We start from the raw sequence: 26,249 nt of genomic DNA, 5'->3' as shown, positions 1-26,249 counted from the left end.
ATTTCTGTGGTTGGTAAAGGCACCATGGGAGGGGGAATATTCACATAAGCAAATAGGTAAGGAATCTGGGCCATTGCTCTTCAACAGTCATCCACACTGTCTTTCCTTACTCTTAACTCTATTCCCATCATGCAACAAAAGGTTAAATAAAAAGCATTAAGGCATGCAGAGTAAAACTATGAATACTGCATGTTCCTGTAACATTTCTGTGGTGCAGCTCTGGAAGGCCAGACAGCAAACGGATATAATGTTGACTTCATAAAAGCGGCTTAGCAGTATAGGAAGAGGGCTGTAGAAAATCTGTTTGTGAAAATCTGATGGTGGTATTAAGGATTCTTCAGCTCTTCTTCACTTGTGTGGTAGCTGCAGTGGACTGGAACGGCACATAGTACTGCAGAGGTGAAAAAGCAGGAATGGACAAGAATATAAAGAAAAGAGGGGAGGAAGTCAATAAAGAGTGGAGCTAAGTACAGACATACAGAAAGAGAAGATGGAATCTTATCTCCATAGAATTGACTTAATCTCCAAAGCACAAACGCTCAAACAGCTGCACATAATAGAAAGTGCTGTTGATCAGAGGATCTGCTTAGCGTATGTGGAGCAGGTTTTCAATAGAGTGTAATGGATTTAGATGACAGAAACTGGTACCTGCTTGAAAAAAAGAATGGCCTGTAAGCTTATCTAGCTAGATTAGAGTGTATGATAATGTTATGTGAAACCTAGTGCCAAAGAAATAAATCTTGCCACTGTTCATAGGCCTATTTTCACACCCAGGGTAGCTAGTTGTTAATCTGGTGGCCTTTTGTTCTAATACTTTTGAAGTGCAACACAAATAGGTTAAAATTGCTTAAAATCTCCTATCAACGCTGCTGTTCAAGTTTGTTGAAAACCTGCCCTCTTCATTGCTTTTCTTCATACTAGTGTGACAGTATGAAGCATACTACTTCAAGAGGCAGGGGGCTTTCTGCTGTTCTTCCTGAATTCATCCCCCCCCCCCCGCTATTGCATGAACCAGGTGGGGTGGGATTTGACATTGGGACCAAGGTGATGAACAGAGAGGCCCATTCTCCTGACCTGAGGAGATTGGAAGTATGCTGAAGCATCTGTTCCTCCTCCTTTTACAGAGTTCACTTTAACTGTAAGAATGTGTGTGTCTATGAGAAAGACAAGAATTTGTATCCATGCTAAACAGAATTATTTTCTTCGAAGGAATTTGAAACCCATTCCATACTGGCTACAAAAATAATCCTGTCAAACATTATCAGCAGTAGCCATAGACTGTATTGGATTTTAAGCTTGATAAAGTTATTAGCTTTTCCGAATGTGTTTCACCATCTGCTTGTGTTTTGGCATGCTATTATTTTAGGAGATCACGACAAATCTTTAGAGTACTGTATGTAAATACAACTGAACCAAGAAGTAGACTTCATTTTTCCAGGAATATCTTACTGTAAGATCATTCTTCAGCAATTATATGAACAGGTTTTTTTTTTCAACTGTGCAGTTTGGATTCTGTTATATATGCTTCCAGCAGATACATTGGTTTTTGGACATTCTACTGGAAATGAAAGAGCCACCTTTCGAAAAGCAAAATGTTGTTTCACTCTCCAGGGTCAACCAGTGTTTGTAAGACCAGGAAGGCTCTTACCTGAGCGTTGGGTGTCTGATAACTGCTTGAAAAAAATTCTCTGAATTTTATTCCACTTTTGTAATGCCTCATGCAGTCACTCTTGGATTCTGTTATTTCATTCCTTTGGCATAATTTCTTCATGCTACTTGCAAGAGCCAGATTGAATAATTAGTCTGGTGAAAATGAGCTGTTTGACTGTGTGGAAGGAGAGCCTTCTGTCATGTATGGATAGTAAAATAATACTACGGAGCTGTTCATATTCATTAATGACCATTCTGTATCCCAGGCAACCTAATTGCACATACATGCGCCCTTCGCATCTTAGAATCATAGGACTGTAGAGCAGGAAGGGACCACAAGGATCACTAGCTCCTATCCCATGTCAGAGAAGGAAGTCCACAAGTAAAGCATCACTAAGAGGTGGCCTTCTAACCTCTGTTTAAATCCTCATAGGAAGGAGGTCACCACTCTCCATGACAATCTGCTTAATCGTCAAACTGCTTTTACTGCCAAGAAGTTCTTCCTGTACGCAAAATCTCCTTTCTCCTAATTTGAATTCATTACTCTGGATCGTGCCCTCTGGAGCTACAGAATATGTGACAGCCCTTCAGATATTTGAAGGCTATTGTGCTGTGCCTCGGTCTTCTCTTTTCCAGGCTAAATGCAGCCAGCTCCCTCAGCTATTCCTCATGGAGCTTTGTTTCCATATTTTTCTTTATTCTGATCACCATCCTCTGGGCATAGTCCAGCTTGTAAATATCTTTCTTAAATTGTGGTGCCCGGAGCTGAAGGTTGTTGTCGATTTTTTTTTTTTTTTTTTTTTTTTGCAACTGCATCACATGATGGACTCATGTTAAGCTTGTGGTCTACTAAGACTCCTTGTTGTTGTTGTTTTCTCCACATGTGCTAACACCAAGCCAGCTGTCCGCATCTTACATTTGTGCATTTTTCCTGCCTAAAAGTAGAACTTTATTTTCCCCTGTTCAAATTTATTTTGCCTCATTTCTGCAAATTGTTTAGGTAATCTTGAATCTTGTTTCTGACTTTTGGAGTATTAGCTACCCTTCCCAGTTTGGTGTCATTTGCAAATTTGATAAACACCCTTCCGTACTCTCATCTGGCCCAGGACAGAATCCTGTGGCAGGCTCTCCACTTGCCACTTCTCACCAACCCAATGAACAACTATTGGAGAACACTTTGTTGGTATGTCCTGTGAGTCAGCTGTTAATCCACCTAACAGTAGCATCATCTAGCTCAATTGGAAGCAGACCGGCCACTAGAATAGTAGGAGGCACTGTGCCAAAAGCTTTGCTGAAGTCAACATACATTGTGTCCACAGCATTCCCGTAATCTACTAAGCTTGTGATACTGTCAGAAGAAGACGCAATATTAGTTTGGCATATCATGTTTTTGAGAAATCATGCTAAATTTTGGGAATTACAATATTTTTTCTGAGTGCACATGGATGGACTATTTAATTATTTGTTCTGGAAGCTTTCCTAGTATGATGTTACGCTGGCAGTCAGTAGCTGCCGTTTCTTACATGTTCTCACATCTCCGATGGAACGTTGGCATATCCTGAAGCTGGGGAACAATGTTTTACGGTTGGGATAAGATGCTAACCTGTAGTTAATAAAGGATAGGAAACCATCTTTTCAGTTTATTTCTGTCTTGGCTGGAAAAAGGAAGAGGGGAGATGAAAGCCTGAGGCTGGTTCCTGTCACAATAAGTGGTGTGTGTGTGTGGGGGGGGGGGTATGTTTTGTCTTTATATTTTGTTTGTGTGTGTATGTGATGTTCTGATTGACCCAGAGACAGTAGCTGGAATTAAACCAAAAAGTCATATCCTGATCTAGAGGTAATGGTGCTTTAATGTTGCCATGAAGTTGTAGAAAACAGGCTCAACACACTCCCCTGTTTTACTTTTGACAGTGATTGTCCTACAGGACACTAGGGCCGTCTTATATGCAAATCTGGGCCTTAATCCAGACTGAAATAGGTTTTTAAAAATTATCCTTGCCGAAGAACGTCTGAAGTTGCCTAGCAACCACCTGCATGAACAGCTTGTCGAGGAAGGAAATGATAGTTACTGGCCTAAAGTTCTTAATGTTGTTAAAGTTATCTTCTGGGGTTGAATTATGGCAGCATCCAAAGAAACTGTTACTATTCCCATCTCAAGGGAAGCATAGGGTATTTGTTTATTATTTGTTATTGTTGCATCCCCTCTTCCTCCAGTGAGAGGCTCTTTTCATTGCCCTCTCTTTATCCTCACAACAATTCTTAAGTAGATCAGGCTTAGAGAGAGTCATCCATAACCTGTTTCCCCAAAAATAAGACCTAGCCTGAAAATAAGTCCTAATAAGTTTTTTCAGGATGCTCGTAATATAAACCCTACCCCAAAAATAATCCCTAGTTAAGTGAAACCCCGCCTTCCACCCTTGTGCAGCAACCAGAAGAAGATGACATGATTGTATTTGAATAAATGTAGATTGGTGGTGGGAAGTTTGATCAAGAAAAAAAAATAAACATCCCCTGAAAATAAGCCCTAATCTGTTTTTGGAGCAAAAAATAATATAAGGCTCTGTCTTATTTTCGGGGAAAGATAATAGTTTTCATCGCTTAGTGTGGATATGAGCATGGATTTCCCAGATCTAACACTCTAACCATTCTGCTGTATTGGTATAACAAACCTCTTGGCCTAATCAGAATTATTTTTGCCTTATTAAGTGGGTTTGGACATGCCAAGAAAGATCCAAGAATTATAGGTGGTTGGCTAGATGCATCCAAGCCCCTGGTCCATGTCCTAGGGGCTTCAAGAGCTGAAAGCCTTCCATATATATTTGACCAGACAAGTAGTATGAACACCTTCACTGACTGAAATGTGTTGTTTAAAGGCATAACATGCACTATGCAGTCTTTCAGCAAACACATTGTTATTGCTGAAACATAGTTGGAACAATTGCTAATTCAATTAATTTGTGTATTGTATCTTTACCTGAAAGAACAAATACCTTTTTGGTATTTAGATCAGTGGAAGATAAGCAGTTTCAGAATATATGAATCAAGTGTTCAGAAGGAGTTGAGCCTTTGGCAATAAGATTACTGTAGGTGGCTGAGGCAGTGGTCCTCAGTATGGGAATTAGGTTGAATATGAATGATAGGGGAAAAAAAGAAGGAAAGAACCACTTGAAATAATTCTTGAAAAACTAGCAGTATCTGATATTTGTGAAAGGAAGCTCTGAAAGTTTAGGCATATGTTATTAGAAGACAAGGGCCATTACATAGTTAAACAACAATTAGGTGTTGTTTAGTAACCAAGAAAGCAAAGCTCCTATTTGGTACCTTACATTAGGAAATAATTGTTGCCACTACTAGACAAGTAGTGGTGGCTGCTTTGTGGAGTAATTTTGTTCAAGGGGTGAGCATCTTGCCATTTTTTAATGAAATAAAATGGTGTATATTTTTTTAGCACCCAGCTTCATGCTTCTCAGACTTGTTCTTTAGTGCTGGTATGCAGTAGCATGCAGTTGAATCCTTCATGCCAAATTAATTCTCATTTATGAGAATTCAGGTTTTCTGCTATATGCCTCTCGTGACCACATATGGATCTCACGCTGCCTCAGAGATACTTAAGCAAAGTCATTTTCTATATTTTGCATGATGCTTAAGTAGGGCCAAAGTTCCAAACTTCTGCAGCTGTGTACAAAGTAGAAATTATATGAACACTTCAAACTGATGCCACAAACCCACAAATTAAAATCCACAGCTATGGGACATATGCTTTCTTTTAAATGATGAATGTGCTACTTTTTGAAATTCCTGGTTTTCTTTCTCTGGGGCCTGGTAATGGTGTAAGGATCTCGGAAAAGGAGTACATTTTTTCTTCTGGTTGCTACCTAAATACTGTATACTTTCTACTCTAACTGAACAGAGACATTTAGCTTAAGACACCTAAGTTTGTTGTCTCTGTCTTACACTGTGTATGAAACTTTTGAGTTACTCAGTGTAATTTTCAATACATTTTGCCCGTTTACCTGACTATTACATCTTTATGTAATGATAGTGTTTGACTACTTTGCTGTTTTATATGCATGCAAAATTAATGTTTTGCTTTCTTTTTTTCTTCTTCCAGTACTTTTCTGTACCTGAAATTCCTGGTAGTTTGGGCTCTTGTGCTGCTGGCCGATTTTGTTTTGGAATTCAGATTTGAATATTTGTGGCCCTTCTGGCTTTTCATCAGGAGTGTTTATGATTCCTTCAGATACCAGGGATTGGTATGTATGGCATTAAGTGATTATATTAAGATTGCTAGCATTTGAACACATAGAGACTGGGTACCTATTCTTGCCTTGGATCACATGTTCAGAGGCTTTCAGTGCATATACAGAGCAGCTTCTCAGAACACTTGAGCAGCTGCGAAGAGAAAGATGCCTCAAAAGTTCTCTTATATGAGCAGCTCTTTAAGTCTCAGCTCTTGGATCCTGTAGATATTTCAAGAACTCATAGTAATATCAGAGAAATGTAACAAGAAGAATAGAAGTGGCATGTCTGTTAGCAAACATTTCAGTGTTGTTCAGCCCATAGGTAGGAATTTGTAGCAAATGGGGGCTTACACTTGGAGGGTCAGAGATCTAGATTCTTATTTCTGTTTTCTCATGGTCGGTGACTTCTGCAAAGTGATTATCAGTGCTCCACAAATAGAGGGTAAAAGTACAGTGGTGCTAGACGACGATTTTCAGACAGCTGATCGGCGGCTCTAAAATGTCTGCCCGCTGTGCAAAACGGCTCCCCGCTGTGCTTTAGGACGGATTCCTCGCTATACAGGCACCCGAAAATGGCCGCCCTATGGAGGATCTTCGCTTTACGATGAGGTATTTAGCCCATTGGAATGCATTGAAGGCTTCACTGCGTTCCAATGGAATTCGCTTGACGACTATTTCGTTTAACAGCGATTTCGCTGGAACGGATTAACGTCGTCAAGTGAGACACCACTGTAGTAGGCTTTCTCATGTAGTTAGCAGTACAGATAACGGGGGAATATGACTGAAATGACAGTCTTTACCCACACATTTTGGAATAAGCCCCGTTGAACTCAGCGAGTCTTATTTCCAAGTAAACAAAAATTGGATTATATTCAGAGTACTTCAGATCTAGTATTTCAGTCATACTTAGAAGAGCCCTGGCAGGTAGGTTATTAGTCTTCTCCACGTATTTCAGATTTAAAGCTGCTTGGTGAGTTCATAACTGAGACAGAAATTGAACTAGGGCTCCATGATTGAACAAAAACATGTTTTTTTAAAGATATGCAAGACAAACATTTGGTCTGCTAGAGCTGTCTTCTGTGTGAGAAAGTTGAAGAGGAAAGACATATTAATCTATAGGCAGACAAAAGCCTCTTCTAAAAATAGTAGTAAAAATCAATAACTAATAATGGTTATAACTGTAATAATGATAGTAATTATATGCAACAATAGATGTTCCTGTTCCTGTTATTAACAACATTAATCATTACTGACAAATCGCACCTCACGTGGCTTCTTAATGCAAGATGAGTTAAAATGCTTAAGTAATTGCTATCAATGCATTGTTTGTAAACTCTTCAGAGCAATTTTTAATGCATATATTTTACTCTTTCTTCCTCCCCCTTTCCTCTTCTCTTTAGGCCTTTTCAGTATTTTTCGTTTGTGTAGCGTTCACATCAAATATCATATGTCTACTCTTCATACCAATACAGTGGCTGTTCTTTGCTGCCAGTACATATGTTTGGGTACAGTATGTCTGGCACACAGGTTGGTTGCCTTACTTGTTACATTTCATCTGTTAAATGTCAGCCTTAGACTAAAGTACAAAATAATGCTTGGTGGTTATTTTTGCAAAAAAACACATGTAGTCACAGTTAGGCTCGTCTCTTGTTGATAATCCATTTAGTCTGTTTTTTAGTCTGAGAACAAACTTGGCTTGCTATGCCGTGTTGTTACCACTGCTACATCTTCAGCATCAAGAGATAGAGGGCAGAAATTCCAAAGTTAACAACCTTGTGTTAAAAAAAATTTACATGCAAAAATAGGTGAACTTGGAGGTGTGACCCTGTCTTGCCCTGAGTAGGAAAAAAACAGAAGGGGAAAACCTGTGTTTCCTCTTTGGAAGAGGAGAACTGGAAGCTTACAAATTGAGCGAGTCACTTTCTAGAGCATTCTATGCAGTTTCATATGATTCTTCAGTTCAGTACTTGAGCAGCAATGTGCCAGGTGAAGCCACCACTCCAGTTCAATTCTTGTCCCAAATCCAGCTGCTAATCCTATGTAGAGTGGGCCCACTCAATCAGTGAGATATGCATTCTTGTTGACTTACTGTTCAACGATAGATTCAGTGTGTCTACTCTTGTTAAAATTTGGATTTAAGTTCTTATGTTTGTACTTGTTGGTGCTACATGCAACAGCTACCTTTTTAATAATTGCTGTCCACAGTTCTCTAGCTGCCCAACACATGCATGCATTTGGAAGAAGCCGCAAAGTGTGCAGGTGTGCCCAGATAACAGTGTACAGTGGCAAATTTTGAAACATTCCTTGGCTGAAATCTTGTTTCTTGGCGTAGTAAGTCACATTAATGTAGGCCCATTGAATCGGTAGAGACTTGGTGTGAAAAAGTAGACTTAACAAATCTCAACCGATTCAGTGGGCCTACTTTAGTATGATTTTACTATGTTAAGTAACAGGATTTCACCCACTATAGCATTGTACATAGCCACATCCCCTAGCAGTTTTCATTTCTGCCAGGAGCAGGTCTTTCATAAAGCCAGTGCATCTTTGCATTGACAACCAAGGCACCCTAAATATTTCATGGCAAAACTGGTGTTTTTGCTGAGATAGTTCAATTTCTTTCTAGCTGCCTTTAAAAATGTAGCTTTACTCAGAGGGTAAGTCCTGAAGGGAATGGCAGGTTGTCCATATGTACTTGAAACTATGATATTTAACTTACATTTGATACTTGGTAGCTATGTGTATTTTGAATTGCATCTTTGCTCTAGACCCAATTGTTCCCAAGCTTAGGTCTCCAGGTCTTCTTGAACTACAACTCCTAGAAATTCTGGCCAGCACAGCTAGTGGTGAAGGCTTCTGGGAGTTGCAGTCCAAGAACACCTGTGGACCCAAGATTGGGAACCACTGCAGAGTATCATGACTGTTAGGATTTTTCAGATTTTAATTTCCTTCAAATTTCTGTTATTTTTCTATGTTTCTCCACCACCGCCTCTTCTTCGTCTTTTCCTCCTCCACCTTCTCCTCCTTCTGCTTCTTCATACTCATTTCTTTCCATTATAAAGCACTGTTAAAGGCAACTTACAGTTTTCATAAGGAAATAACAAGTAAAACAACTATAATCATAAAATAATTAAAATCAAATAAAACCAACCCTACCATGAAAGCTATTAAAATCAATTAAGTGTAGTATTAATTAAAACATCATAATAGACTACAATACCTTCAGGGAGCACAATTCAGCACAATCTGTACTATAACCAAGCAATTTTATTTTGCTATTATGTACTGTAGTGCCAAATGATGTAAAATGGACTTAGTTATCAATGTCAGAAGAGCAAAGCAGCTAATTTTGTTCAAGCCTTGTTTTAAGAATTTTGATTTTTGAAAATGTTTTAATGATGACTGGCTTTCTTTCTGTCTCTCTCCAACAGAGAGGGGCGTATGTTTACCAACAGTATCACTGTGGATACTGTTTGTATATATTGAAGCAGCAATTAGATTTAAAGATCTTAAAAACTTCCATGTAGACCTTTGTCGACCTTTTGCTGCACACTGGTAAGTGCTGGTCCTTTTCTTTTTCAGTTTTTAGGCTCGGATTCATAACTCAATCTGTTGTTTCTTAGTGGACTGAAACTTGCCATCATGTGTTTCAAGTGTGCAGTAGTTTTGTGAAACCTAATTGTGAGATTACTCCTTTTCCTTGTATAAGCTTGATGTGAGGTGTTCTACCAGAGGGGTGAGCATCTACAAGGGTGCTGGCGTTCTGGTAATTTCACAGAGCCGAGACTTTTATTGTATGTAATCTACAAGGAAGCTGCCTTTAGCATAGTGTCAGCACTGTTATCTGACTAGCCTGTAGCAGGTAAAACAACGTACTCCATCACACAGCATATGCCTAAACTGATGTACAGTATATGACTTACGGCAAGAAGGGGTGAGTGCCAGCTTGAAAAAGAGTTTGACAAATTTGTTCAGGATGGATGTACTCAAGATCATGAGCTTCAGACATTTAAAGAATGGAGTGAATGGATCTCCTCCAATATCAGAGGAGGGATGCACCTGTATATTGGTTGCTGGGACGTTTGGTCAAGAAGACGCTGTTGAGCCCATGTCTGGGGCAATACTCCCTCCCTAAAAGGAATTACAAAAGTGTATGATGACAACATGTCAGTAAAAGGGTCTCATTCCCACAACTTCCCCAGTAGTGGGGTCAGAATTGTATTAATATAACGTATTTTTAGTGGTGTTAAGTTCCATCTGGGTATGAGTATGAGAGTAGACTCTTTTATTGAGGACAGAATTGTTTTCAGGGCCATTTTTCCTCCACACTGCCTTCACGGCTCCACCTGGTAGGTCTTGCAGTTCAGCTTCCTTTTTAAATTGCAACAGTAAGTAAAATAAGCTGCTTTAAGGTCTCCAGAAGTATCATTCCTGGCTTTCATTTCACATACGCTCACTACATTTCTCAGTATATGAAATATAAGCAACGTATAGTCTGCAAGGTTGTACAGAGTCTCCACAATACCATAGTGCCCTTAAATTAATTTTAAAAAACTTGTCTTAAGAGTGCCCTTCATTCTCTCCATGGTCCAGTTTTGCTATTTCCCACCAAAACTGTTTAGGCCTGACCAGACAGGAGCCCCCCCCCCGAAAGAAATAACTGCTGGTCAATTCTAGGGTATTTTTTTTTATTGGGGAGAGTCCATCCCAGGGCCTAAAAAGGCAGAGGAGGAACCCACAATGTGATGAAACTGCACATGTGGCCTCCAGAGGGTGTGGATGGTATTTTTGAGTGGGAAAAAAACATGGAAACATGGACAGTCTTCCAAGGGCCAAGTGGAAAACTGTGTTGCCCAAACCTTGGAAAATCATTAATTTCTATATTTGGCAATTTCGGCATAAAATCTATCAACTGACTTTTTCTCCACCAAGTTATTTTCTGTTATATTTTGGTAGCAGTTTTATGATTTGACAATGGGAGATGTTCACCTTTCATAGGCGGTGGTGATTTCTCCTAGCAGCTATGAGGGCCAGTTTTTGTACATGTTTTGGGAAAGCTGTTGCATGTTTGAACATGCGCTGTTAACTTTAACAGTGCCATTTACAGATCCTAGCAGCTTATTTTACTTACTGTTGCAAATTAAAAAGAAGTAGATGGCTAAAATAATTTGAGTTTTATAGAGGGTAGAATTGCATTCAATTGCCAGATGAGTTGTACTGAAGTCAGTAGGGCTCATTTAGCAAGAGTGAGTCAATAACCTTACCTTTAATGGAATTAATGCGCTGTAGTACTATAATTAGTTTGTGCAGTTAATGTCATCACTTGTCAAGATGAACATGGATTTCTTAAAAAACATGTGTTCTGCTGTAGCGATTGTCAGGTACAGTATATACATTTCTTCAAAAATATATATATTGTAACTGTGACTGTTTCTTAATGCCCAAGACTTCTGGGGTTTTTTGTATGGGGCTCTGTCAGACTGAACACTCTTATTATAATGGTAGTTTGAGTTTTATTCCAGCAACTCTTTATGTTGTTCTGATATCCACCCCCAGATATTTTATCCTGACAACCACCTTGTAGGGAAGATCAGGATAAGAAATGGAGAATGACCCTAAGTTGCACAGTGTTCTTTATGGTCAGTTGGGCATTTGAAGTCAGCCCCTAAATGTCATGTTCCCCAACTTTTCTAAATAAAATAAAAGGAGCATAATATGTAGTCATTCATGGAGCAAAGTTACATTACAACTAACACCATCACATGCCAAAATTCTATCTTCACTGTAGCTCACAAGTAGTAACAATGGAGGAGGCAGTACAGAGATGCTTGTGTTGTTCTTCTCATGTAGGAAATTTGCTGAAGCTTGGAACTTCTGCACAATCTTAATTTGCAAAGAAGTCTCTCAGGAGCAAAGGATGTAACCTCAGTAACCAGGCTGACCGGTAATCCTACTGCACACTCAGAGGATGTGCACTTGAGCCAGATCATGGAAGAATAAATGTCACACCTTTGATTCACAGCTCATGTTTTCAGGCTGTGCTTTTGTCAAGAGGTGTACTCTTCGGTTCATGTCTGAGCTTGGATGCCCAGATTTCAGAGGTGGCATTTGCACAGTTAAAACTAGTGTGCCAGCTGTACCCGTTCCTGGAGAGGTCTGATTTGGCCATGGTGACACATGTGTTAGTTACATCCTGGATGGATTACTGTAACACGCTCTACATGGGGCTGCTTTTGGAAGATGTTCAGTATATCTAAATGCTTCAGCCAAATTGTTAACTGGAGTTGGTTACAGGGTTCAATAATACCCCCTACTTGCTGCCAGTCCATTTCCAGGCACAATTCAAAGTGCTGGTTTGTAAAGCTGGAAATGGCTTGGGTGCAAGCTATCTCAAGGACTGTATCTCCCTTTATGAACCTGTCCTGTAGTTAAAATCATCAGATGAGGTCTTTCTTTCAGTCCCACCACCTTCACAGGTGCATTTGGTGGAGACACAGGACAGGGCCTTCTCTGTTGCTGCTCCCAGACTTTGGAACTCCCTCCCACAGGAGGCCAGGCTGGTCCCATCGTTGCTGTCCTTCCTCAAGCAAATGAAAACCTTTATCTTCAGGCAGGCTTTCCTTTAGTGACCTGCTTGAGAAGGGTTTTTTAGATGGATTGTTGTGCCTTGTTACTTTTAAATGTGTTTTAGTTCTGATTTTAATACTTTTTAAATATTTGTATACTTACCACTTTTAGCTTTTAAGTATTGTCTTTTTAATGATGTAAACTGCCTTGAGTCCTTTTTAAGGTGAAAGATGCAGTAAAAGTATTGTAAATAAATATATATGTATGTGTACATTTAAGCATACAATATAGTTTTCCCCCTGCTGCTTATAAGGTTACTCAAACCAATAGTAATACAATGATAGATGTACACTATCTGTCGTGTCCTCTGATAATCTAGCATGGTGTTAACCGCTGCTTTAATCCACAACCTTGTTTTCATGTATAAATAATCAGACTTTGTAAATTAATATCAATGTCCATTGTCTCTTTCTTGAGAGAATCCTGTTTCTGATAAGGATTGTAATCCTATTATATTTTGTCACATGCTGGTCTGCTTATTAGTTTGCTCTTATGCTTCTGCCTCAGTAAATTCTTCCTTGTTTTTTTTTTTTCTCTTCCTTTTAGTATTGGCTATCCTGTGGTGACATTGGGCTTTGGCTTCAAAAGTTATGTGAGCTATAAAATGCGATTAAGAAAACAAAAGGAAGTGCAGAAAGAGAATGAATTTTACATGCAACTTCTTCAGCAAGCTTTACCCCCTGAACAACAGATGCTACAGAGACAGGAGAGAGAAGCAGAGGAAGGTAAGTTCTTGCCTGGGACAGGTGTAGCTGTTTGCAGATTTGAACCCAATCTTGTGAATCCTCTCTCCCTTTATTTTTCACTCTCTGGACTAATTTCCCCTCCTTTGTGTTTCTTGTAGTCTGGTAATCCTGTTGCAGCAATAGATAACAGAAATTGCAGTTCTTGTTATCTCTGTAGAGCAGCCATGAGAATCATCCAGGTTCCATGGGGTCTGCACAAGGGTGTTTTGCCATCACTAGGCTCCTGTGGGGCACCTTCCATGTCAGGAGAAAGAAGATAAAAAAGATCAATTGCTACTCCTAAAAGCCTTTGGGAGTAGCAGCTCACATTACAAACATCTTACCATGCCACAGTTTTTAACATTAGCCTCTAGTATGAACCATGCTCAGCTACATTTCTAACTTCGCCACTCACAGTTTCTCCAAATATCTCGGCCAGGTTGATACCATCAAACACATCACAGCATCTGAAGCATGATGGTTAGCACAGTGCTCATTCTGAATCCACTTCTAATTTGGAAGGAAAGTACCGAAGGACAAAAACGGAACATTGAAGCCCTGAATAGACCATAATGTGGCTGACAGTAAACCAGTCTCTGTGAAAGAGGATTTGGTCCTTTACACACAAGAGTTACTGCAAGTGGAACAGCTGCTTGGAGACTAACAAGTTTTGCTGCTCATTCTGAACCCATGGATCTTGCCTTAAGCAGTAGCGTAAAACCAATCACACAAGTGATTCTACCTGTTTAGCTGGCTGGCCATCACAGTCCCCCTGCTCACCAGCTGAATAAATGATTGTAGGACAAAGAACAAAAGGAAAAAACTGCTACACAGTTGCCTAGTAGGATAGTGGTCCAGGTCTTTCTGGCTGTGTCTTCAGACACAGCTATTCTAGAGTCCCTTCCTATGCTCCTAACATTTCCATACTGGAAATGTTCTCCTTGATGCTGAATTTCCTGCATTTCATTTAATTTGCACCCCATGTTTCCACCAACATGGAAAATTTCCCTTTATGCTCTGAAAGTTTCTGCTTTTTATACGGTGGGTTGTTATCTTGCAGCCTCTGATAACTGAATTCCAGTTGAAGGCCCTTCATGTTTTCATTCACCCTATTACTGAACTTTCTCAGAAGGGATTTTCAGATGCACACGGTCTAAGAAACTCAGTGCTCCAGATTTCATTTGGCACCTGGCACTCACACTGTAGGCTAGCCTTTACAACCAGTAGTCACTTGGTGATCTTCACTGCTTTCTCACTGTTCTTAATTCTGGTTAATAAAGTTAATTCTATTTGCCATTGGTGAGATTAATTTGGGGTTACAGTTGACTAGTCCTGTGAATGCATGGAGAAAAGGTGGTTCTTCATGGGTGTGTCATGTTTCCTCCAAAGGTTATCTCCCACTTTTTGCTAGACTCTCTCTTCCAGATACTGTACATGAATAAATTTTTATTTGCTGAACACTAACTTTTTTTAATAGCGAAAGGACAAGAATTGGGAGGCCATATAATGCTTTGATCTTTACAGAAATGGTAACTGTATCACTAGGAAAAAGTTTTTTTTTGTCAAGTTCCTCAGATTGCTGCAGGAGGCAAACAGTCATGCTGCACAACACATTTCTTCAGGAATCCTTTAATTCAGAAATGTCATAGACCAGTGGTTCTTAACCTTTGTTACTCAGGTGTTTTTGAACTGCAACTCCCAGAAACCCCAGCCAGCAGAGCTGATGGTGAAGGCTTCTGAGAGTTGCAGTCCAAAAACATCTGAGTAACAAAGGTTAAGAACCAGTGTCATAGACTACTAATGCAATAGTTTGTAATGTGAGTTTTCTCTATTGCCCATAATTTGTTTTTAATTATAAATATAAATAACTAACAAAATTATATGAGACTGAGAAAAGGTGATACCGTTGACTTAAATACTGGCCTTTTTTCTATTTATTTCAGCAGCCAAAGGATTGTCCGATATGGATTCCTCTATGATTTTGCAACACAATGGTGGTATTTCAACCAATAAAAAATTATCTGCAACATTGCCGGAACTAGAATATAGAGAAAAAGGGAAAGAGAAAGACAAGGATGCGAAAAAACATAACCTTGGAATAAATAACAATATTTTGCAACCTGTAGACTCTAAAATACAGGAAATTGAATATATGGAGAACCATATCAGTAGTAAAAGATTAAATAATGATCTTGTGGGAAGTACAGAAAACCTCTTGAAGGAGGACTCATGCACTGCCTCATCCAAAAATTACAAAAATGCTAGCGGAGTTGTGAACGCCTCGCCTCGCAGCCACAGTGCAACTAATGGGAGCATCCCTTCCTCATCGGCTAAGAATGAGAAGAAACAGAAATGCACTAGCAAGAGCCCAAGCACACATAAAGACTTAATGGAAAATTGTATTCCTAATAACCAACTGAGCAAACCAGATGCACTGGTAAGGTAAGTTTGATACGTAGTGTACTAATACTCTCTTGACTCTTTTCTGTTTCATTTTGGGGAGGGGCATTTTCTTTTCCCTGTAAGTTAAAGGGGGAATTGTGAAGAATAGGTTGTGGCAAGTGCTGGGGGTTTGGGCCTGGGGGTGCTCTGTTGAATTTCATTGGTCTAGATCTATACAAATCATACACTGGGGGTGTGGAATAAATACCAAGACAAAAGGGACTAGAGATTTGAGTTCTCTGGCCAGCCCATGCTCTACTACCGTTGATTTACTTAGTACACAATTGCTTTCTCTAGTGAGTCATAGAGGAAATAATAGTTAACTTGGGAAGGGGCGGATAGGTATGTTTTCTTGTAGTTGGAAAGAGGTGTATGCTTTTGTGTGTGGAATGTTTGACCTTTTTCTGGAGTGTGTTTTTGAAGCTTAAAGAAAAAAGTGGGTCTTTCTTGCATGTTACTGCAGTTACTGGTTACAGCAATGTCCAGGGTAGACTGTGATGATCATAACTGTGTTTAGAGAACTGTGGTTAAACCATTTGGTTTGAAACACAACCAGAATTTTGATGCAGCAGGATGTTCAAAATTAAAATCTCAAGTTTTTGTGTGCAGACAGTCTGGGTTGACTGCGGGACATAAAATTTTGTGTGGTAGTTTGTACTAGAGGAAGCTGTTCAGAGGAAAGTTAACCCCATACTGTTTTCCTTTATATCACTCATGCTTTCTAACATCTAAAGTGTAGATTCCACATGAAACTGGTGGGAGAGGTCATCCAGAGTTTTGTGCTACAACTGACACCAAATTTGCCTCCTTTTTTGATAATGCTATATAGGTACAGTATAGATGTTCAACATCAGTGCTTTTTGTTCTAAATCAGTTAGAGCTAACAAACATCATCCAGATAAGACGTAAGTTCTTCTAGTCGGCAAGAAGGCTTTTAATATGTGGTGGTTTGATTCCATTTAAAAATTGAGATTAGCATCTTGGGAGTGCTTGTGAACGCAATCATAGAGCTGGGTTTCCAGATGCTCTTTAGCCAAGGATGTCTTTGTGCAAGTTGCACCCCTTTCTGGAAATTTCTGGGTTGAATACTATTTATTATCAACGTCTCAACTGTCATTCTGATTACAGTAAGGTTTTTGCAACCTTGCATGCTACCTTTAGAAAGTTTGACTAGTCTACCCAGCACTAACCAATAGTTCCCCTCCTGCTTCTGAATTCCTCCTGCCTCTCTGCTCAGCGCTTCTTCCATCCTTTTTAGTCTGTTGAAGTCTGATGTTGAAAGCAGTCATGTTTGTCAGTTTGCTGTTTAATCTCTTCACAGCTGTTAGTAAAGAAAATGGTTTTTATTCTTTATACCATTACTGTCTCAGAGTGAGTTCTTGAGATTGTAAGATCCAATTTGTTGACAAAAAGTTCTCTGTGGAACTTGAAGTGATTCTGCTCTGTGAATCCCTGCATTTCTGCTGTGCAGCTAGAGGAATTTAACCAGAAATTCAAAACTCTGCAACTTTGTCCTGCTTCAATATTGGAATCATCTATATAATCTCTCTTTTCATCCTCTCCAGGTGTTTATGGTGACATCATAGGGAAGGGCCTTTTTTGTATTGGCCAACAATATGCAAACTTCCTCTCTTATATGATTCTATTGCTGTTTATATGCAGAAAAGCAGTTAACATTTTGAACAGGGTTTTGCACCCTCTTAATTGTTTCAACTGCTTTAAGCTTTACTGTTGTGGATTGGTTTTTATTAACTTTAGGTTTGCTGCTCAGATCTCCTGAAGGATGAAGATTAGTATGCGTGTTTTGGAGGGGTGTGTGTTTGTTAAATAGTTCCTGTAAATAATTAACCTGTGGGATCTGCAACAAATCGTTGTAATGTGGAGTGCTCTTGCTCATTGTTCGTGACGCTCAGCCGTACAGGGTACTCCATGATGCTGTTGTGAAGAGACGGGTGACTTCAGCAGAGCCCCGGACCATTTTTTCAGTGATCTGGCAGTGTGGACCTGTTTGTTGTTTAGAAGTGATCCAGTCTGCCAAATAACTACAACAAATACATTAGATATTTATGGTAGCCTGGTAATTTGTTGTTTGTTGTAAAAGCAAGTGTGTTTACTTACTGCAGTACTGAAGTTAATGTGCTTCATTTTTATGCTTAAACAGGACCACTGTGTTGGCAGAGTCGGGCTGAGATGATTTCTCATCTTTTTCCCCCTTCCTGCAATCTGAACCATTCTTGTTGGTCCATAAGTTGGACTCGGAAGGTTATTCATGTTTGGGAAAGCATGAGAGTGGTGGGCTGAATTCCAAAACCATTTTCACATGTAAATAACATGAAGCCAAACATTAAGAGTTTGTGTGTGTGTTTCCCCCACCCCCAGTTATTTCTAGATAGACCTTAGTTTCCAGAAGGGAAATACGCCAAGATTAATTAACTTGAAGTCATACTTTGTAGTTGCAGCCCTTGAAGTATAATGCTATGAGTAAGGTAGAGGGACAAACTAGTTATAAAGGTGGCAGCTTGTATTTCTTCTTCATGTGTCTACCTCTTGCATGTATAAAACAGATGTACGTATGTGTCTGATTTATGTGCCAAAGGGGGAATGCAGCTAAGAGTATTGAGTGTTGCTCTTTCTCCATTTCACATCTCCTCTGGGCAACTGAGTGTGGCAGCCACCATTTAATTTTTTCTGTATTACTCCAAAGCTTATTTGGGATCACTGTCATCACTTAAAATCCCAGAAGCTTCACAAGCTGATTTCTTTGATCACTTCTCTCCCAACCTAGCTGAAATACCAAAAGACACTGGGATTGGGATCAAAATGACTTTGGTGATAGTCTGGGCTATGAACAACTGAAGTAATGCCCCTCATCTAATTTGACAATAAAAATCATAAAGTGAGCAATTTATCTCTTATTGGTAAAGGACAAATACTGTGTACCACATGAACAAAACAAGAAACAAAGCTTTGTGGCACATTTCAAATAATAACCAGGTTTTTTACTGTGAGTTTGCATGAACTGCAATCCGTTTCTTCAAACATTGCTTCTTGTAGTTGAAGAAGTGAATCATAATCCATAGAAAGTGCACACTAAAATAAATTTGTTAGTCTTAAAGGTGCCCCAAGACTTAAAAAATGTTTTTGTGATATGCCTTGTACTAGCCTTTGCAAGGGGTATTTCACCTTCTATTTTGGAAGTGCTTCCTGAGAAGACAAATAAAATGCAACTTTTTAAAAATCTCATCCTTTATTTCGGAATGAATAAAATTAAAAACCACTGTTTTTCTATGTATGAAAGAGCTATATGCAAACTTGAGCTGACAGATTCTATTTACTAAAAATCCTAAACTAGCAATTTTCCCTTACGTGTTTCTAAGAAAACATATGAAACTGTAAAAGGTATTTTGGACTTTAGCTATTATAGGCTGCTGATTCATCACCAATTACTAACATAGGAATGTATGGGCAGGAAATTTAGTAAGTGTTCTGTTTACAACTTCTTATATACATAGGGACAAGTTTGCAGTCCAGCTCCGTACACAAGCTATCCTAATAGCCAATTCATGGAGCTTCATTAAATTAATAACAAACTATTATAGATGAACAGCATTCCAAAAAAGGTATTTAATCAAATGCTCTTGGCAAGCAGTGTACAATTTGATGGTCTTAAGTGGCTTTTCATCTAAAAACTGACAAGTAAAACAGTTTTTGTAAGTGCTGCATTTTATGGTAACGTGACTTTGAAGTGTCTTGATGAATGAAGGTCAGATATGGAGAGAATCCTAATCTTCAGCATGCTATGATGGTAAATCATTGTGCATAATCTCTTCTTCTTTCATATTTCACTTAGTAACTCGTAAAGTGATTACACACACACACATTATTACCTGCTTAGGTTAATCAACTATCAGTGCAGTGTTGTCTCTGAAATTAGCCCAATAAATCTTGTTGTCTGTTCCATGCATTAATGGGCAGGCAGGAAAGACCAGTTTTTCTTCCTGGTGCATCACTTTGGAAATCTTTTCTGGTCAATGTCTGTCCCTCTGGTCATGCTCCCATCTGACAAGTTTGCTTCTGGTTTCTTTCTTTTTCTTTTTCTTTTTTTAATCCCCCTTTCCAGTGGATGGTTGAATTTGTAGGCAGGGGAAGAGTCCACTGCCCTCCCCTTGCCTGCTTGTTCTCTCTTGTGAGTGCGCGCGCCCAATTCTCTACATGCCCCTGATGTAGAAGAGTCTCCCTCTATGGCCTAGAGCTACTTCCAAGGGAGTTTGTATTACATCCTAATCCAATAAAAGGTGCCACCCACTCTTACTTCAAATTAGATTACATAAATGTAACAGTGCTGTGCTACGCAACAGCACACGGGATACTGGTGCAGTAGTGTTATAATATGGAATTTCAGTGGCTCCGAAAAGCAACTATATAAATTTATAATCCCAAGTGGTTGGGGGGGGGGCTCCCCACTCTACCCCAGCCCAGCCCAAGCGGGCATTTGGTTTTATAGAAAGCTGCTCAGGTGACAACTAGGTGGGATATAAATGAAACGAATCAATAAGGGGTTACGTGCTATCAAGTCAGAACGGACTTATAACAACTTTTAACAGCACTTTCAGGGTAACTGAGTTATTTAAGGAGTGCTTTTACTAGTTCCAAACCCACCCACTCCCCAGTGAGTTTGCATGGCAGAGCTAGGTCTCTTGAGTCCTAGTCCATCATTTTTTCCACTACATCACATTGTGTGTATCCATGGGTATTATCTACAATAATTCTGGGAAATGCTGAAGTAGCAAGAAAAGAGGAAGGCCAACTATGAGATAGGTTGACTCCCTAAAGGAAGCCACCGGCTTGGGCTTTGCAAGAGCTGAGCAGGGCTGTTGAGCCCAGGACATTTTGGATATTGCTTGCTTATTCATAGCATTGCCCTTGGCTGTGTGCGACTTGACAGCATATCAACGAAATAATAGTAGGTCATTCCTGCACTTTCCTAATGCAGGAAGATAACTGGTTCCAAAGGAAAAGAGCTGCCTCTTTGAGGAATGTAGGTAGTTCTTACACTGCTGATTGTTTCCTGACGTTACATGTTTTTGTTACTGCATATTTACAAGGGATGTACGCAAGGAACTGAGAAATCAGGTAAAACACTGAAAATTATTGTTTTCTAAGCTTTATGTACTGCACTTTTGTGCAGTGGGACTCATGGTGGCTCACAGATCATTAAAAGAGACAGGAATTAAAACAAAATACAGGAAAGAAGAAAAGGTTATGAAACATGGAAATATTAAGATCATCATAAAAACTGATTTAAAAAGGATAAAAGCATTAAAAACACTTTTAAAAAGACAAAACGGCTGGGATATCATGATCCACACACTAAAGTAATGGAGCAAATGCATTTGCTGTGAGTCCAAATCTAATGTGCTTTTGTTTTGCATTAATGTGTAGCTGGAGTAAAAAATGTGTGTTATTTTTTCCTCTCCTCTCATAAGACATGTTTTCCTTAGAATTTCGTTACAGGAGAGTCTTGCACTAACTGATTATTTATTAATGGCATTTTTTCTGTGTTTCTTATATGACACAACATCCTTTTAACGTCCTGGCTGTCATGTATTTTAGTGGAAGTGTATGCTATGAATTTTTGGACTGTATCTCCCAAAATTCTCTAGTCAGATGGTGTTCAGTAAAATTCTCACTGGGATCCTAAAGGTCCTGGTTCTTTAAAAATGTTTGTTGAGGTTTTCTGTTTTCATTTCAATCTGCGTCACTGTAATTGTCCAAGACAAAAATGATATTTTGAACAGTTTTTGAAGCTAGTATTCTGCCCTTTCTCTTCCCATACACTTATTATCCAGAACAGTACATGTATGTCTCTTCCTTCTATGTACACTTTCAGCACGGAGCCACGCATTCTATATAAGTATGACTAACAAAACATCAGAGTCTGTTTCTTCTAGGGTAACTAGTTTGGGAGCAGTTTTGCCCCACCACCACTGTGATGGAATTTGGCAGCCTAGTTTAGAAATAAAGAGAAATGCTACTCCAGCCTTAAAAACAAGGTACGGGTTAAGCATGTGACATGTTTTAAAGGAAAAGTGGCATTTCCAGGAGCACAATTCTTATTTAAAACATGCACATTTCCCATGTGTACCTTGTTCTAAAGTGAAAATGTGGAGAGATTTTTTAATCACCACCACAACAGCAAATTTTGGCGGCGTGACACCAAATTGGGCAGGGAAGGTGTAGTTCTGCTGGCTTCAGGAGGCTGGAAAGATTAACCTCATGAACCCTTCAGACCACACGTTCTCCATTCAAGTTGTAAAGCAGTATTTCTGGCACAAGGAATTTCGAACGGAGGAATAGGAGCATTTAACTCTTACTGTATTCGGTGAAGAGATGGTTAAACCATACAGTTTTCTCCATTAGTTTCTCCACTATCAGTTGCTCCTTTGGAAACAGCCACTGGAGTTTATTGTGTGCCTTTGTGCATAATGTATGGCTCTGCTTTGACTCATGACAGGAAAATGGCTGTGCTTATTTTGGGGTAGGCGAATAATAAATTTTTATTACAGTCATCACCAAACTGAATGAGTGAGCTAGTACCATCAATTCATTTGTATACATTTGTTGTTATTATTAGAAAACCATTGTTTCCACTTCCAAAGACAAAATGTTTACATTTTTAAAAAATTGATACATTGTTGAAATCTATATTGTAGCTCCGCTACTAAGTAAAGGCTAAATACAAAATAACAATACATGTTTTGCATGCAAAAACTCTCACGTTCAAGCCTGGTTGCCTCTAGAAAAAGTAATAGTGTGTGTTTTAAATTTTGTTTTATATTTGGAATGTATGCCACCCAGAGTAGATTCATGGAATCTAGATGGGCGAGGTAAAAGCTGGAAAAATAAATAAATAAAAATAAATAGTATGTTAGAAGAGTTGGGGAAGATACTTCCCTTGGAACTGGAGGAGCTGCTGCCAGTTCCTAAACTAGGGATAGAAAACACATAGACCTTCAGATATTGTTACATTGTGGTGCCCATCTTCCTTCACCACTGGTTGTGCTGGCTAGGGCTTATGGAAATTGCAGTACAACATGGTGGATGTTCTCATATTATGTGGCATATATGATGTTATCACATTAACTGTGACATATTGTGTGTTAGTTCCAAATGTTACGCAATCTGGTATTGTGGTTTCTGGGTTTCACTTGTCTGAAAGATATAACATAAATAAGCAGAGGGTGGAACAAGATGTCAAAAAAGAGAGCTTTTCCTGTGAATTTTTTATTTGGATGATGACCTCTCCATCTACTGTGTTATAGTGAGAGATAAATTAATGCAGAGGTAAGACTACAGCTAACAGGGAGAAACTTCTCCATAATTGCATAAGGATCTTGCTGACCAGAAACAAAATGGTTTATTCCATTCATGTGTAGGGCGAAAGCAGAACAGAACTTTCCACATTAATCAGTGCAACTTGCCATATCTTATGCCAAAAGTATTCAGGAGAATTTATCTGAGTCTTAACCACTTCTATAATTTCGTGTGTGCTCAGATCTTTGACATTTAACTTCATCCCTTCTAATAAGAAGAGATACAGAATTTGAACATTGGCTGGATGGAATCATATGTGCATACATGCAAGGCTGTCATCACAAAAGAGGCCTTTAAGGCCTGTCCCAGAGAGGCGGCCCAGAAGGATATAATGGTTGATAGGATTGAAGACTACCAAGAGATCTATCAGTACCCCCAAAGAACTCACTTCCCCACCCAGTTCCTCTCAAAGATTGTCCATCATACGGTCTGTTCCATACCAAAGCTTAATGCCAGGTTGAATACTACATGTAACAGACTTGTGCCAGACTTAACCATTGCTTATAAAACCCATTGAACTGTATATATACATTTCTCCTCCTCCATGGAGATATTGTATGGCCAAAACAGCCAGGCACTAAGCAGCATCACTGTGTTTCCAGGTCCGGAGACCACTTAGTTATATTTTAATAGCATTTGTTGGTAGGATTTTTAGATGGCAATGGCCAGTAGCAGTTGATAGGTAGATCAGTTCTTATCAGTTTCTTTTATTATTTATTTATTTATTTATTTATTTAAAATATGTTACCCTGCCTTTATCCTTAAAAAGGACCCGACAGCTAATAACATTAAAAGATAAAATTTAAAAGCTAAAAACAGTACATAAAAAACCCAACAAACACCACACTAAAAATGGTAAAGAAAAGCAGTACTAAAAACAGATTCGAGGCAGCAAGGCACAATACTCCATTTAAAACCCACTCTCAGATAGTCAATCACTGCTGTAACATTGGGGTTATGTGATCTGTGTAATCAGCCCCAGTTAACACTCTGGCTACAGTGTTATGGACCTGCTGAAGTTTCTGAACACTTTCCAAAGGCAGCTCCACATAGAACATGTTACTGTAGTCCAGTTGGGATGTAACTAGGGCATGTGTCCCTGTGGCCAGATCAGACGTCTCCGGGAACAGGTGCAGGTCGTACACTAGTTTTAATTGTGCAAATGCACTTCTGGCCACCACTGAAACCTGGACATCCAGGCTCAGAGACAAATCCAGGAACATCCCCAAAACTGCACATCCTGTTTCACATTTAGCTACTTGTTTTGTTTTAGTTTGCATTGAAATTAATTAGGTAGGTTTATACTGGCATCCATGAAGAAACTCTTCAAGCATTCCAACTAGTGACCACAAATCTTCCTGCCTATTGCTTGTCCCTGGTTTCCCAGTGCAGATAACTCTTTCCCTCACCAATTTTTGCACACATTCCAAAAACTTGTATGTTAAAGTTGCTTCTGAGTGGAATGGACTAAGTGCTGTGTGTCTTTTCCCAATTTATCTGATTTGTACAGAGTAATTAAGGGGCAACTTGTATGCACAACTCTGGAGACACTCAGGAACAACTAAGACATGTTTTTTACTCTCCCTGAGTGTCTCTGATTATGATGTAAATTGAGCAGGTGGGCTCTACGGCTCACCCAAGTCACCAGTGCACTTAGGAAAGTAGTGAGGTCAACAGCAGTCATTAATACTGTCTGGCTGTCAAGGCTAAGCAAAACATGTTTACCTCTGAGCCGACAAAGACTGGCTCAGAAAATTAAAAACAGGACTCCATAGGGCATCCATGGGGATCAAAATCTAGCTCAGCACATGTTTACCGAGAATCAAGCCAGCCTGAGCTTAGTGGGACTTGCTTCAAAATAAGTGGGTGTGAAATTGTGGCTGTAGCACTCTCTGTGAATGTGGACAGTATAAGATATATCAAAAAATTAGTCTTGATGAGTTACACAATCTCCTCACGTTTATTTTGTTCTCTGCTCATTGACGAAAACATTTTCCTTATGCACTTATGCACTTCAGTGGAACAGAAACAGCACAGCATGTGTAATCCTTTTTTAAAATCTAGTAATCAGCAGAGGGAATTTATTTTTAGTTACTTGCTCACCACTACGCAGCCATAGTACACATTGCAAAACTGAATACAGCTTGATTAAGTTATTAACTAAGTAGGGTCTTGGGAGACAATTATTGTCCCTTCAATCATACCTAAAATGTTTTTACACACTCTTTGTTAGATAAATACATTTAACTTTTTGCATTCTGCAACGCAGAAAAATAGCATGACAACCAAGTTTTGCATTATGCACAAGATAATGTACACTTCACTCACAAAGTTGTAAACCTTACTGAGCCCGGAATGGCTTCTCCCCTGCAATGTTCCAGGTGCATGTTTGGAAAAGGGAAGCTGAGCAGAGCAGTATAATTGGTCTGTCCAGGAATAGCTTTCAGTCTTGTTAATCATGTGTAGACCTTTCACATGAAATGAAGCTGTTGGCGGCTAGTCTAGCATAGCACCTGTCAGCTGGGAAGTCCTTGATTCAAATTTTGTTCAAATGTTTCATCAGTAACAGACATATTTAGTGATCTTAAATGAACAATTCTTGTCTCAGTGCCACTATCACCATGTAAACTAATTTAATAGGGACAATATTGGTTTCTCTTTTAGAACTGTTGTAAGAAATACAGCACTACAATAATGTATGAGAATGGCTTTGAACAGTTAAAATGAATTCCTAAGGATTAACGTAACAGATTCTCAAAATAAATTTGGTTCTCAGTTGCCAGAACCACATGGAAGCATATCTTCCACCTGCTTCTGTGAGTGACCTGCTACATTTATAATGGCCCAGTGAGTGTTGATTTGGCTTCATAAGTCTGGTTTCTTAAGTTTGGGGTAAACCTCCCTGTCTTGCCCCTCCTGTCATCCCATGACATTCTAACTTGCCATACTTCTTTGTTGTTTCTGTACTGAGGAACTCTGTTTGATGATTCTTAAGAAACCAGGGTTGCTTCTTTCTTCTTCTTGTGTACTGTCGGGTTACTTCAAACATATTGAATGGAGACCTTATGAATTCATGACCTCCAAAAGATTCTGCCATGGACCGCACTGCTCAGGTCTTGCAAACTAAATACCTTAGCTTCCTTTATTAAGCCAATTGATTTCATATTTGATCTTCCTCTTTTCCTACTGTCTT

General features: G+C 39.2%; 1 protein-coding gene and 1 long non-coding RNA gene across 3 annotated transcripts in view; one reads left to right on the top strand and one right to left on the bottom strand.

The window, feature by feature from the left end:
- Window positions 1-26,249, top strand: part of MACO1 (macoilin 1) — a 63,352-nt gene that overhangs the window by 18,839 nt on the left and 18,264 nt on the right. Inside the window, exons 2-6 of one of the 2 annotated variants that reach the window (XM_072980322.2) lie at window positions 5,762-5,903; window positions 7,292-7,418; window positions 9,320-9,443; window positions 13,062-13,240; window positions 15,184-15,682. In XM_072980322.2, coding sequence (XP_072836423.1) covers window positions 5,762-5,903; window positions 7,292-7,418; window positions 9,320-9,443; window positions 13,062-13,240; window positions 15,184-15,682 — 1,071 coding nt within the window. The remainder of the gene's footprint in view (window positions 1-5,761; window positions 5,904-7,291; window positions 7,419-9,319; window positions 9,444-13,061; window positions 13,241-15,183; window positions 15,683-26,249) is intronic. The other variant, XM_072980323.2, reaches the window with a different exon arrangement.
- Window positions 13,445-25,447, bottom strand: LOC144584244 (uncharacterized). Its single transcript, XR_013538375.1, has 2 exons — window positions 25,385-25,447; window positions 13,445-13,495 (listed from the first exon to the last, which is right to left on the bottom strand). It is a non-coding gene; the product is annotated as an uncharacterized LOC144584244 (long non-coding RNA).

This window comes from Pogona vitticeps, chromosome 9, assembly GCF_051106095.1.
Source record: "Pogona vitticeps strain Pit_001003342236 chromosome 9, PviZW2.1, whole genome shotgun sequence".
Classification (NCBI taxonomy): Eukaryota; Metazoa; Chordata; class Lepidosauria; order Squamata; family Agamidae; genus Pogona; species Pogona vitticeps.
Note: the sequence above shows the minus strand (reverse complement) of the source record. Positions and strands in the feature narration are given on the sequence as shown.